This window comes from Ctenocephalides felis, unplaced genomic scaffold, assembly GCF_003426905.1.
Source record: "Ctenocephalides felis isolate EL2017-DRISC unplaced genomic scaffold, ASM342690v1 CF-g0.4_SCAFFOLD_03571, whole genome shotgun sequence".
NCBI lineage: Eukaryota > Metazoa > Arthropoda > Insecta > Siphonaptera > Pulicidae > Ctenocephalides > Ctenocephalides felis.
In genome coordinates, this window is record NW_020539725.1 from 32,144,464 (window position 1) to 32,158,445 (window position 13,982).

General features: G+C 28.7%; 1 protein-coding gene across 1 annotated transcript in view; it reads right to left on the reverse strand.

Moving 5' to 3' along the window:
* Positions 1–13,982, reverse strand: part of LOC113385912 (homeobox protein goosecoid-like) — a 30,761-nt gene that overhangs the window by 13,351 nt on the left and 3,428 nt on the right. The window contains exon 3 of the mRNA XM_026623733.1: positions 13,963–13,982. Within this exon, the coding sequence (XP_026479518.1) occupies positions 13,963–13,982 (20 nt within the window). The remainder of the gene's footprint in view (positions 1–13,962) is intronic.

Here is a 13,982-nt window from a genome sequence, read left to right on the forward strand (position 1 = left end):
AAAACAATTCAACCCACCTTTGCTCCGCGCAACGTTGAAAAAACCTATTTGCAATTTCTAATTCACTAGCGTATGCAAAATATCAATAACCGGATATAATGAAAAGCAAATAGCGGTACAAGCTGATTAAAAAGTTATTTGCTTTTATATTTAGAACAATGTTCTACCGGTACACAATACCTCGCGTTGGTTTAACCCTTATTTAACCCGGAGCATGTGTGTGGTTATGGTTATGGTTTCGTCCGGCACAGGTAAATTTGGTTATTATTAGGCCTAAATTAAGTAAATCACGCGGTGCGCGCATATCATGATTTCACAAAGAGGATTTTTGAATGTTAACGCATTTTAAATGACCTATGATCTTATTCCGTAATCTCTGTTGATGTGAGATGACTGTTCTTTTTTATGTTCCGAGTTTTATCATATAAAAAATTTACTTGATAAACCTTAAATAATTAAAGCATAAGAAATTTTTTAATTGTTATAGAAGAAGAAGAATTTAGAGTTATAATAATATCTAATAACTTTATATTATTTAGCTCGTGCATAAAATAGACTTTTTTCTTACAAGGAGTAACCTTAGGTTCCTTATATATAAGTAAAATCTTTTGAGATTTTGATGAAATTTTGTATGGTGATAGAGTTTATAATCCAACTGAACTACTTAAAATATTATAGGTCTGTGAGAAGTGGTTTAATTAAAATAAATACCCGCATAGCGTTCTCTCTTTATGAAACTACTTTTCATAGGCTTATAATATTTTGAGCCATTTGTATTTGGTTTGACTATCAACTTTATCATCATGCGAAGTTTAATCAAAATCCCAAAATAGTGAACCTCAGGTTCTCCTTATTAGCAATTTCTCCATTTAAATCATAGATCCCATAACATGATACTTATGTTCGAGTTTTCTTAATTAAATAATTAATTATTTTCTTAATCTATGTATGAATAATCTAACAATGAATGAAATTTATTTGAATATTTTTATTTTAATCGATTTATGGTTTCCTTAAAATCGTTGTTTGTATCACAGTTTAAATACTTGAATATGCCATTTGTCGATTAATTTTTAATAGAAAAAAAAATAACATATATTAAATTGTAGTTATTGTTATTAAAGTTGTCTTTCTTATCGTATTATATTTTATGACCTTCGTGATACAACACGTATCACATTTAAAACATCTTCAAATATTTCAGAAGCATTTCTTGAAACAAAATGTATTTGAAAGTACACCTTGTATTTGTTGACAAAAAATATTTTTTTTATGTTTTTAGGTGCAAATAATATTACTCAAACTTCGTCAATAAATCAACACAATAAATTATATTTTATTACCACTTGAAATTTAACTTTTCATTTAAAGCGTTAATTATATATTTATATATTTTTGGAACGTAGCCAAGCTTGGTTCTGGCATCGATAGTAAGTATATGTTAAAGTGGCAATGAAATTAAATGTTTCTTAAAAACTAAAATACACTTTTATGATAGCGCATAAAGTTTCATAATCATATTTTTATTAGAATCAAGCGCCGACGTCTGAAAGCAAAAGTGAAACTAAAAGAAAATAACTGATTATTATTAATATTGAATAGTTGTGACTGATTTAAATACTAATATTAAAATATTCTGAATATATTTAATTTCACTTCTATTTTTTTTTAATATTACAAAACTGAAAATTGATAATTATGAAAATACTCTATTAAATTTGACGACAAAATTTAAACTATTTTGAAAATTATCGATGTATATAATCTGCTCATCATTAATTACTTGCAAGAAATGAAAATCTATAATTACTGGTTTTAAGCTCTGAGTTCCAAGTTAAATTTCGCCAAAAATTATTTTAAGATTGCAAAAAATATACATTCTAAAATTTAATAAAATGCATATCTTGGTCTTGGAATAACTTCATTACTTTGGAATTATATAGTAAGTACCCAAGTTGAAGCGGAGTGAATAAAAAAATTTACACGAACCCTGAGGGTATTAATGCAGTGAATGGATTGATCGTGTCCTGAGGCAAATACCACCCCTGTTGTCAAAACACTTACATCAAAATCGTGTTATGTGCAAAGGTGAATTTACTTTCACTGGCAAGAAATCTTTTTTTATATAAAAATGCGAAAACATGGTTTATATTGATTATATTGTTTAGCTCATTGTTATATCAATAGAGAGTAGTTTAAGCGAATTCACAAAAACAATTTATCGTGTGTTGTCAGTGCGAAAACTACATCATAGGAATAATTGAATAAATTTATTTATTTAATCATTTTTAGTGATTAATAATATGTAATTAATGACTTTTAAATTTAAAAAAACGTAAGAATAATTATTATTACCAATTGAAACTGCTTATAATATCGATGCCCAATTCTCTATTTATCACTCTATAAATTCACTTATATTAACTGAGCTTAGTATACTAACCAGAAACTTTATTGAAATAAAAAGGAGTTTATAAACATTTTTATTTACATTGCTGTTGACTGCACAAGTGTAACTATTATATATTTTAGTACTAGAAGATGTTGATAGTCTTAATTGGAATTGTTAAAAATATGGTAAATTTATTTCAAAGGCAAAGGCTAGTTTGGAGCATGTATAATCATTCAGTATTATCAAAATCATTATGTAATCATTATTCTAGTTGTAACCGTCTAATTAATGTTTATTAAGCAAACAATCAAAATAGAAACCAGATTATATTTATCTACATAAGTCAGGAAATGAAAATTTAAGCTAACTAATGAAATTTAAATAATCGAATTCTCAAATTCTAACAATTTTCAAACAACCAGTATTAGATATCCGCATTTACAAATGAAACTAAAAATATACGATCATTTCTATTGCGCTGTTTGCGTTGGCAGAATCACACTTCCCAGATTTATCACCAGCCCGACTGTTCTGACCTTAGTTCGGTTTGCCAATGATCCACTAACATTAACTCTGACATTTATTAGAAGATGGCCTATGAAAATAGTCTAATTCGATCTTTTATATCCTTTACAACAAAGTTACTTGTTTGTTTGTTTCATTGGCGCTTAATTTGACGCCTTTTTATGCCAATTCTAATTTGTTTTCAATTTTTTTAATTTGGTTTACTTGTTTATTGATTGATTGAACTAACGCGCTGATTTCTTACAAGTAACACACACACAAACACACTTTCTTAGTAAAGTTACAATTGCGGTTTATTAGAAAATTACGTTTTTTTATTTCAAATATAATATCTAAACTTGTTGCAGAGGTTATATTTAACGATATATTTAATTTAATGATATAGGGATTTTTTATTTTTACTGTTTATTATCCATAATTAACTATTTAATACCACATTCACTAGCAAACCAAGTAATTCAATAATGATAAGATTTGATTTCTAAGACGGTTACTAACAATGATGATTGTTGCTCATAAATATTCAATCAGTCAAAAACTTATTCTAAATCAATGCAAAACACGTCTAATTATCTCAATGTCGTTAATTAGAACATTTTCCATTTCATCCCTTTCAAAATTCGTTCTAATACACGATATACCTGCATTTGATCAGACGACATCATAGGAAACGTCAAAACGCATCAGCAGTCGACAAATCATGAAATGTGTCGTTTGATTAAATCAAAGCGACGAACCCTAAATAATATCACATCGCCCTACGCACAGGGCACAGGTAGAGGGTAGTGGGATGAAAATATCCAATATTTGTGCATCATTGTAGGAGTTTTATGCGTATTTATTTGAATTCAAAGGATAATGTACTCTTTGATTTTTGTATTATTTTCTGTTCTATTTTAAATTATTTTTAGCATTGTTCAGTATTTGATATATAGGTTAAAATGAACTAAATATTGCCAAGCACGTACATATTATTTTACTCTATAACTAATATTAAATTTACAATGTTTAGTTATGTATTTAAGTTTTTCCAACATCATTCCATTGCTTGTGTCATGATGCTCTTCGCAATACTCCTCCGAATTTACCTTTTATACCCCTAAGTAGTAAGAGTACTCCTAAGTAGCTAAAATTTTAGGGGTCCTTATTATGGACATTTTTTAATTTCCTTGCCCCCAAGGGCTCAAATGGTTCCAAATTGATAAAAAACAATTCTCTGATTTAGCTCTTAATATTAACTTTTAGATAGTGCGCCATTCAATCAAACTTCGTATGGAAATAGCATGGAAAGCATTTTTGAAATTAAAAAAAATTTTTTAGTTATAACTTAGCGACAAATCAATTAAGAGTGAAAATTTGTGTCATTTTTTATTGAAAATTCAACGCTCTGAAATTTTTTTGAAAATTTGTTCATGCTATTTCCGTACAAAACTTTGATTGAATTGCGCTCTATCTAAAAGACAATATTAAGAGCTAAAACTTTCAGAGAATTGCTTTTTATCAATTTGGAACTATTTGAGCCCTTGGGAGCAAGGAAATTCGAAAATGTCCATATTTAGGACCATCCTAATATATATATATATATTATATATACGATACTGAAGCATATAAAATGTGTGATGAGAGAAATCGATCTTAAATCTTAAATTCGCCTAGAACACTACTGCCGTTTTAATATATGTATTAATAAACAAACAGAAACTACTGTAGCTTGAAATAAATTACATATTACTAATATTATAAGAAAGGCCCATAAAAATTTAAGCGAAATTTTAAGAAAGTGCATATGCTTTGTAATTCTTAGCAAAAGAGTTCGATTCCAAATTTGCGTCTTTTTCCCATTGATAGGCACTTCTTTGTAATCATTATATATATTTATTTGCACTCTTTTAATAGAATATTCCATATATATACTATGTAATTGTTGATAGTTATGCCTTAATTCTAAGTTAATGATAATGAATAAATAAGATCCTTCAGATTTATTAAACAAGTGTGCGGGTGTTTTCTTAGTGATTGAATAGATGCATACAAATCAGACAACATTTGAGCAGTTGAAAATCAGTTTGTTATAAATATTATTGAAAAGCAATTGAAAATGCAATGGAAAATTAGTCATCATGTTCAAATATGTGCTTTTGTATAAAAAATTGAACCTGAAACAAATGATGTAACAGCGCAGCACCTTGCACAATTAACGGGAAATACAAGGAAATATACTTGATTTCTAATATAGTTTCTTTGAAGTATTTTTGTTTACTATTTTATATTTTAATATTATCAAAAATCCTAGTCTATCGTTTCCTGGTATTTTCTCGAATCGATAACTGCGACAGGCAAACCCATATTTAACAAAGCCTTAATGCAAGAGATCGATTTTGCGTACAGGGGTTTGCCGGGTTTTGTGGTTTGAGAAAGGAAGGTTTGTTATTATAATATCGCTTTCCCGGGCGCAAAAAATCGTGGGCCCGCTCTCACGGGCGCAGGGTGGCATTTAAGATAACAAGCTCATAATTCAACAGACTTTAAAATAACAAGAGCTTTAAATACACATAAGATGCGTAATCATGCGATTATATGCTATGCCATGAAGATCAAATTAAAACAAATTTGAATTTAACGCTCGAGAGTATGACGAAAATGTATGAAATAGTCAGAGCAATATTTTTAACGAACATTTATATTAAATTAATAAATCATTTGACAATATATAGATTACATATAATTGTATATCATAATATCTATAAATATAGAAAATATCTATATGTTATGAGAAAAAAAACAATTTTTGTACATCAGTAATTATTAAGAGTTCTAAGCATCTTTATTGGGAGGCATGGCAACATTTTTAAGTCGCTTTTCTTTGTTTGAGGAACAAACTATTCGAATATTAATTAAAAGGCCCAGCCAATTTCTATTACTTTTGGCAAGATATTGAATTCATATCGTTTATTCACTATAGATATCTTAGTCCAGTCATTTAAGCTTAAATTAGATAAGAATCTCGAAATTCGAGATACCCAGCTGTAAGTCTGTAAATACTTGTATATTGACACCTAAAAGTTGTCTCAAAAGCTACATATGATGGTAGGGTATGGGTGTACGCAACATATGTAGGTTTTGACACAACTTGTAGGTGTCAATAAACAAGTATTTACAGACTTACAGCTGGGTATCTCAAATATCGAGGTGAACTTACGATAATGACTGGACTATCTGTATGAAAATATTAAATTCACAAAGAAAAATACAAATATTTTGAGATTTTTTTTAAAGTAGATCTAATTTTTTTTAATCAAACCTAGCAGAAGAATGTGGTTTTTATATAATGGTTTTGCATGTCTTAAATATATGCATTTGTTTACAAATAAAATGAATATATAAATTATATGTGGAATGATGAGGTGCACAATGGGCTTGAGTTTTAAGGCTTTTAATTGGCGACGACCATAACTGCAAAATGATTAAAACTTCTATCAACAGGTATTTTGTTTTTACTCTATTTATGCATGTTTATACATAAATATATATTAAATAAAAATAATTCTTCTTACATAAGACTTATATATTTCCCAGCTCGTTATATCCGCTCTACTCTGATTTATTTAAATACACGCCTGCTATCTTGAGAAGCCTTATTAAAGCCAAAGTGATTATTAATTTTACGTTTTATTTCTTACATTGCGAGTCGCTGAAGCGAAAAGGTTTCAACTTTTCCACGTGGAATATTTAACTTCATTATTTTCAAAATCCGAATACTTAATTACCAATTTGAATTTTCTTTATGCTCGTTAATTTAGTTATTAGCAGAAGCCTGTTGGTGTTTATTATGTACAAAGCGAACAGTTTAGTCACAGTAATTCTTTGTGAGGCATTTCGGGCGAAAAGAATGAATAATTTTATTAAATGTGTATGTCGAATGCTATGGTGGGAAATGTAAGGTGAGATACTAACATCATTGATATGTAAAATCTATAAATATGTAAGGGTATATTATATTACAAAAATTAATTAAATTATCTCATGACAACACATTCTAAAAACATAACAAATTTTAAAATACAAATGGGGGAAATGTGGACAAAATGGTATGTATGGTCAAACTGACACAGTGGCCTTATTAAAATATTGGCTAGGTTTATTTATTAACGTTTTCGTAACTGGTTAACGCGAAGAAAGCTATAATCACAGTCTTAGCGAAGTAATCAGTTCAAATGTGTATCTCTCCTTCAAAAGCTTATATTGAAGATGGTTTTGTCACTTTTATTTGGTACTTTGTAATTGTAATATGTAATTATTTTTATTAAAGTCAATGGCCTTATGCCAGTACTGGTGACTTTGAACAATTTTGTTGCAATTATCTGGTATTTGATGGATATTGGAATTGGATAGGTGGAATTTTGATAAATTATTCATTTTTCAAAGAAAATTCAAAGTTACAAAATTTAAACGTGTGAAGACATTGGTATCGCCCATTTTCAATTTTGATATGAACAACTCGTGATAATAATTTTGCAGCCTTTTTGTGTCAATATGTAACTATAGAGAACGTTTGTAAATCATTTTATCGGGCTGCTTTATGAAGAATTTTATATGAAAACAAGCTTGGTTATCGTAGTCATAATTATTCTGTATTTGGAACGTCAACAGTTTTTATGATAGGCTGTGCATTTCTGAATCAAATAAATTACAGAGAAGATTACACATACAATAAACACACACTCACACATACAAATATAACATGCTTATTATACACATTATAGTATTTGGTCTTAATAAAATCATATCTTCCATTTATATCATATTATAAGAATAATTTTCAAGTTAAAATAAAACAATCTTTGTATAATTATGCCAGTACCCTGTAACACTATAATACGGTTCAAAGAAAATTCTTTTTTCCGCTGAAGTAGAGATATAAAATAATTATCTTGTACTAAAAGAAAGACATTTAATATATAACAAGAAAAGCAATATATTCCTACTATTCTAGAAGATTTTATCTTCCGCTAAGAAGTTGTGACAGTTTCCAAGCTTTTCCCGATTTTCCTTCGGCCACGCCTTACGAGGAGGAGTTAAGAGTATAGATAAAACGGTGCAGATCTATTCTCATCATCTACTTCAGATTTCTACATATATATTTATAGTTATATATGTATATATCAAGTAATATTTACATCAATAAACAAATTTGAAATTGCACTGTAGTTTCGAATTCCGAGTTGCTCCCACGATATGAAAACTTACATGGAATAGGAAATATACTTTCCGTATAATCTATATAGAAAATTCTACCTATATACGAGTTGTTTGAATTTCAATGCACTCCTTACATAATAAATATTATTGAGAAGGAAAGAATAACAGTGAATCTTTTAACAAATATTATTTTTCAGACTTGCGGTATCGATATAAATAAAATATCTTAAAGAAAACTATATGGCGGAATTAATTCAACGGAATAGATCAATATTATGTTATTTCATCAGAAAGTAGATCTTAAAATTATAAAGCTGTAATTATTCACTTAATTTTCAAAATGACGCATTAATTCCTTAAAAGCATTTTTAGAAAGCAGAATTAATTTATTTTAGAAAGTATATTAGTGTTTGATAACTATAAGAAGCTCTTAAAAATAGTATTTTATTCCTGATTTTACTTGCTATCTGAAATATACTACACAATTGCCTCATTCTGCCTCATTGTAAATACTTGAACTTAATTAATGTTTGAACAAGTTTTATAAATTCTTTTAGTATTTTTACTTAAATTTACTGTGCGCACATATCTAATAAATTCAGGAACTATTAATACACCAATTTCATTCATAAATAAATATAAAGTATATCTGCACCCTATTATTCATTTTATATTTCATAAGGAAATATATTCCGATTGAATCATCAATGAAAATAGAACATTTAGGGTTGACTGAACAATAAATCTCTTGATCAGAAAATGTAGAATTTTCAAAAACATTCCGCATTCGGTACCGATTCCTATTTTTAGATATCCTCAATCAATGAAATATTATATCAAACATATTGTAAAACAGAAAAACGGACGTCATCAAATTCATGGAAATTGGATTTTTATTTAAATTTCTATTTATCATTCTATAAATATACATTTATACTTAGCTTTGTTCTAAAATCCCTAAGAATTATGTGTTTAGTGCAGTTAAGAGTCCGACCTTATACAGAAAAAAAACTGTGTACCGCACATCGTCCTGGGTGGTAAAGAATTATGTTTCTCAAAGTTTAATACATATTTAATATAAAAAATATGATTATAAGTAATAATTAAGACTTCTTTAGATTTATATACATCTGTTTATTTGAATTTAGTAAACTATATTTCAAAAAGTAAACTTAAGACTTAATAGAATCATAAAAGAGAACTATAAGCATCGGTATATAAAATTGAATGATCATTAATATATTTACTTACACAGGTTTTATGGAAAATTAAGGGTATTTAATTAGTTTTTAAGGTGGAAAAAACTCTATAAGAAGTTCCTAGATACCTTATAAATTACCTTATAAAAAACGAGAATAACGAGATTTTGATGAAACGTATTAGATTTTATTAGATAACGTTATATTGTCGATTTTTATATGAAATAATAATTATGATATATGAAATATGAAATATGATTCATTTCATATATTATATATGAAAAAAAAAGTTATGAAGTTTGCGACGTATGGTGCAGAAACTACTGCACCCTGAACCTTATTTTTGCAAAATTTGCATAAACAAATTGCTTCAAAGTTATTCAAGCTTTCATATAATATTACGATTAATTGATCACTTTAAGATATGCTAAATATTATTAATGGTTTAATAAAATTCAATATTTTATTTAAAATCAAAAGCACGTATAGTGATTTATACTTGAAAGTGCCCATTATTACAATAATATTTAGAGGAAATAGTTATACTACATATTTCATCTCTATTCTCCAATTCGTGTGACAATTCGTTTCTGGGCATGGGAAAATTTTTGGTCATCCATTCAAATTATTCAGTGAATTTTATTAGATTAAATACATCTAGGAAATGGTTTGTAGATCATAAGTATATTTGAACACCGTAGGTTATGATTATATCAACATTGCCCAAAGGTACACATAAGGGCCACACTGACCACGGCTACTGTTGAGTCGCGGTGTCATCTCGTACGCCTTCCTATGTTTGCCTTATGTCAACAAACATGCGGACTACCTCTTATTCGGACTCTTATTGAGTACCACGAAATATTAAGTCAGAGGCGTAGGGAGAAACTTTTGTATATAAAAGATAACGATTTAATTGCGACACAACCGTGAATGTAAAATTTTGAATTTACTTTTCATTTTTTTCTAGATATCTAACCTAGGAATCGCACAAATATCAAACGCACAATCTCACGATAACTGCATCTTTGTGATGTGGTATAATAACATATGAGTGAAGTTGCATTTTATGTGTAAAACGCCTAATCTTTTTAAAAAGAAAATATCAGTTGTATGGTGTTACTTTTCATAAATCTATATCTGATGCAAACTTTTTCTATCAAATAAAATTTTAGTTGAACATTTAACTTCCCATAAGTTATTGTAATGGGCCGAAAATCGAAATTGAAAATTTTTACATTTCTCGACGTTTTGAAGGTGTCTGAACATTTTAGCATACCTCAGAAAAAATGGATGTGTTCGTGTGTGTATGTATGTATGAATACAAATTTCCAGTCACGTTTTCGGGTGCACGGATCAACCCATTTGAATGGTTCAGAAAACATTCGATTCCTATGGATAAGCTTTTGGCAAAGACAGGTCCAGCAGTTTTCGGGTGCACGGATCAACCGATCTGAATGGCTCAGAAAACATTCGATTCCTATTGATAAGCTTTTGGCAAAGACATGTCCAGCAGTTAACTAAATAACAGAGATAAAGAGCAAAGAGTGCAGAAAATAGAAATCGAGTTTTTGAGAGAATGGAGCATCCGATTTGAATTATCTAAAAAACATTCAATTAGTAATGATTGGGAAAAGTGTTTATTAGTTTTTGGCAAAAGCAGACTCAGCCATTTCGAAGATACGGAGTTAATGTGTAAAAAATGGCAGTTTTTGAGAGAACTAAGCGTCCGATTTGAATGATTCAAAAAACTTTCTGCTTGTCTTAACAAAATAATTGATTTTGGGAAAAAAAATTGTTTCAACTTTTTTTTTCATTTTTTTTTTTCAAAAAAAAAAATTTTTGTATATCGAAAATAATTCCGATTTTATTTTTAATTCTGACTATAGTTCTAATATACTTTAAATAAATAATTTCAACTTTGCAATTCAGTTTATATAATTCTTTTAAATATTAGACAATGTTACTATATTAATAATAATCTATTTGAAAACATTCAGTATTCCTCGAACATTTCATTACGGTACGGGAAGTTCCAGCAATTTGCTTAAGGCACGATGCCATACACCCCACTAGTTTATTTATTTTTATTTATAAATAAATAGGTTGTTCAATATTGGTTTGATACTCAATATATGATACATTTTCATAAATTCATTGTTCTAAATATTTGAACAATGTAGACAGTATTTATTACCAATTACTTAAACGATCACTTACTTTTGACAAATAATCTTTGAAGTTTTATTTTATATACAGGAGTGATATCTTATGCAATTCTTCCTTAATGTTTTTTCTAATAGGTTAGGTATCTATTTTTCTGTTAGGTATCTTTCACAAGATAATCGAATGTTTTTTTGCTTTTTCTCTTTAATATATATAGATGGAATGAACGCCTCTGGCTTGTACACAAACCTAGTTTGAAGGAATTCTAATAAGCAAACATCAAGGATTAGATGTATTAGGATACAGGTGCGACACGGGAGGTGGTCATTAGAGATGTGTACTGGAAGATGTTGGAATAATTTTTTGAATGATTTTTAAGATGTTAAATATTGTCACTCATATTCGACTTTTATGTAGATCACTTTTGAAACCCAGTAGCATGAAAATATGTAGTATGAAGGTACGAATGTTGAGTAAAAGAACATTTACTTCTTAAAAACTTCAAGAAGAAGAATTTCTCAAGAACATTTTTCTGAGTTTTGTATCATAGTAATACTATTGAGCTTAGGAAGGTAGTAAAATATTAAAGCTTTCAATATAACCTTTATAATTATTTAATAAAACTGTCTGATGGAACAGGAAGATATCGATAGAAGTTTGATAATTTTTCTTTTGTATATCGATTTTCCTTAGTAGTTTGTAGTTTTTTTATTCATATGAAAATAAATATTAAGTAGATTTTGTTACGAATATTACTTGGTTTTGTTAATATTACTTATGCAATTAAGCATACTCAAACTCAACATCAAGCCAATTGGTATAATTTATTGTGCAAATGATCATAATTAAATGGTTTAATAGAAAAATTTATTTTAATTATTTAATAAAAAAGATTGAAGTAAAAATATGAAAAACTATATATAATAACACGTATGTTTCATTTAGCACTATTAACGTTTCTGAAGCACATCAGCTAGTTTTAAAATATATCACTTATCATACCTGATAACAGATTTTACGATGTATTTTAATTTATGCATATTTAATTGTGTCCGACAAATTGTAAAGTAACAAATAGAACTGCTAAGAAAGAAAGCAAAGAAAACTCTGGTGAACCCACATTAGGAAAAGTATGCAGGTATTTTATGAAGCACAGAACGAAGTTTTTTTTAATTTATCAAAGGTAATATATGAAAAAGTTGACTGTAAACAAGGGAGAAATTAGTATTTTCATATAATGGGCCTGCTTCTGTCCACACTACCCACTAATAATAATTCGTTTAAATTTATGTACGTATTTAATCCTCTTTCTAACATATTTATTTATTTTAATAAAAATACTTTCTTAGTTGATATATTATCAAAACAGAACAACACTTTCATAGTGCTTTTGAATAATTGACATCGCTTACATCCTATAAAAGTGTATTGCGGGAAGCATTATCACCCTAACGACAAAATGCTATCATAACACTTTGGCATATCTATCACCCATTTAGCACCCCAGAAAAATTGTCATCCAGTTTAGGGGAGGCATCAAGTGCATACGAGCTGGGGAACTCGCAATGTGATATGTCAATATCATATATCTCAATTAGAGAAGAATTAACCAAAACAAACTCACAAATCGAATTGATAGTGGTTACGTAATATTCTTGCGCATTTTAGATCACAAATCATCTCATGGAAGCGCTATTGCTCGAACGTGAACCGAATCAAAGAGATAAATGTAAATCAAAGTTAATAAATATTGAAATTTTTATTGAGTAATGATAATTACGATACCAGTCAAGATAGCATTAACATGATAAGTCAGATGATAGAAAAATGTTTTTTTATTTGTTATGCGGTATTGTTGCAATCATTGCTTTTTGGATGAGTTGTGTTAATCAACATGTGTTAATCAACATTCTTCAATTATAACCTTTGGCATATATAAATTCAACATAATAACTGGATTTTACATTAAAGTTCATTGATATCGATGCCTATCAAATTCACGTATTGTCTGAATGTTATCCACATGTTGGCATTTACCAAAACCATCGATTATTTCCGCGGTGAGTTCTAAAATAATTCATTCCCAAAATCGATTTGCGTACAACGATCACAATCAGTTTAAGATCAAAGAATTCGAACTGTATCATGAGTTTGCAGGATTGTACGGATTCGGCAGACAAACGACATGTCTCCGCGGTGACAAAGGCCAAGTTCCTAATGCACACACGTCGCACACGGCCGCATTGAGATGGATTCCCGATTGTGCGACTGTATAATCGGAGTTACAGACGAGTTGTATGTTTTTGCCTTTTGGTATATTGCATAGGTGGTTTTGAATCGATATAGGGATTAATTGAGCAAATGCCGAGAATTGGATAATGTTGCCGATATTTGATGGATACTTCTTATTCGGAAATAAGGTGAGACAAAGATTAATTGCAGAATTACGGAAAGCAATATCCATTTAATTTTATTACTCACCTCAACTCGCTCTTCCTTAA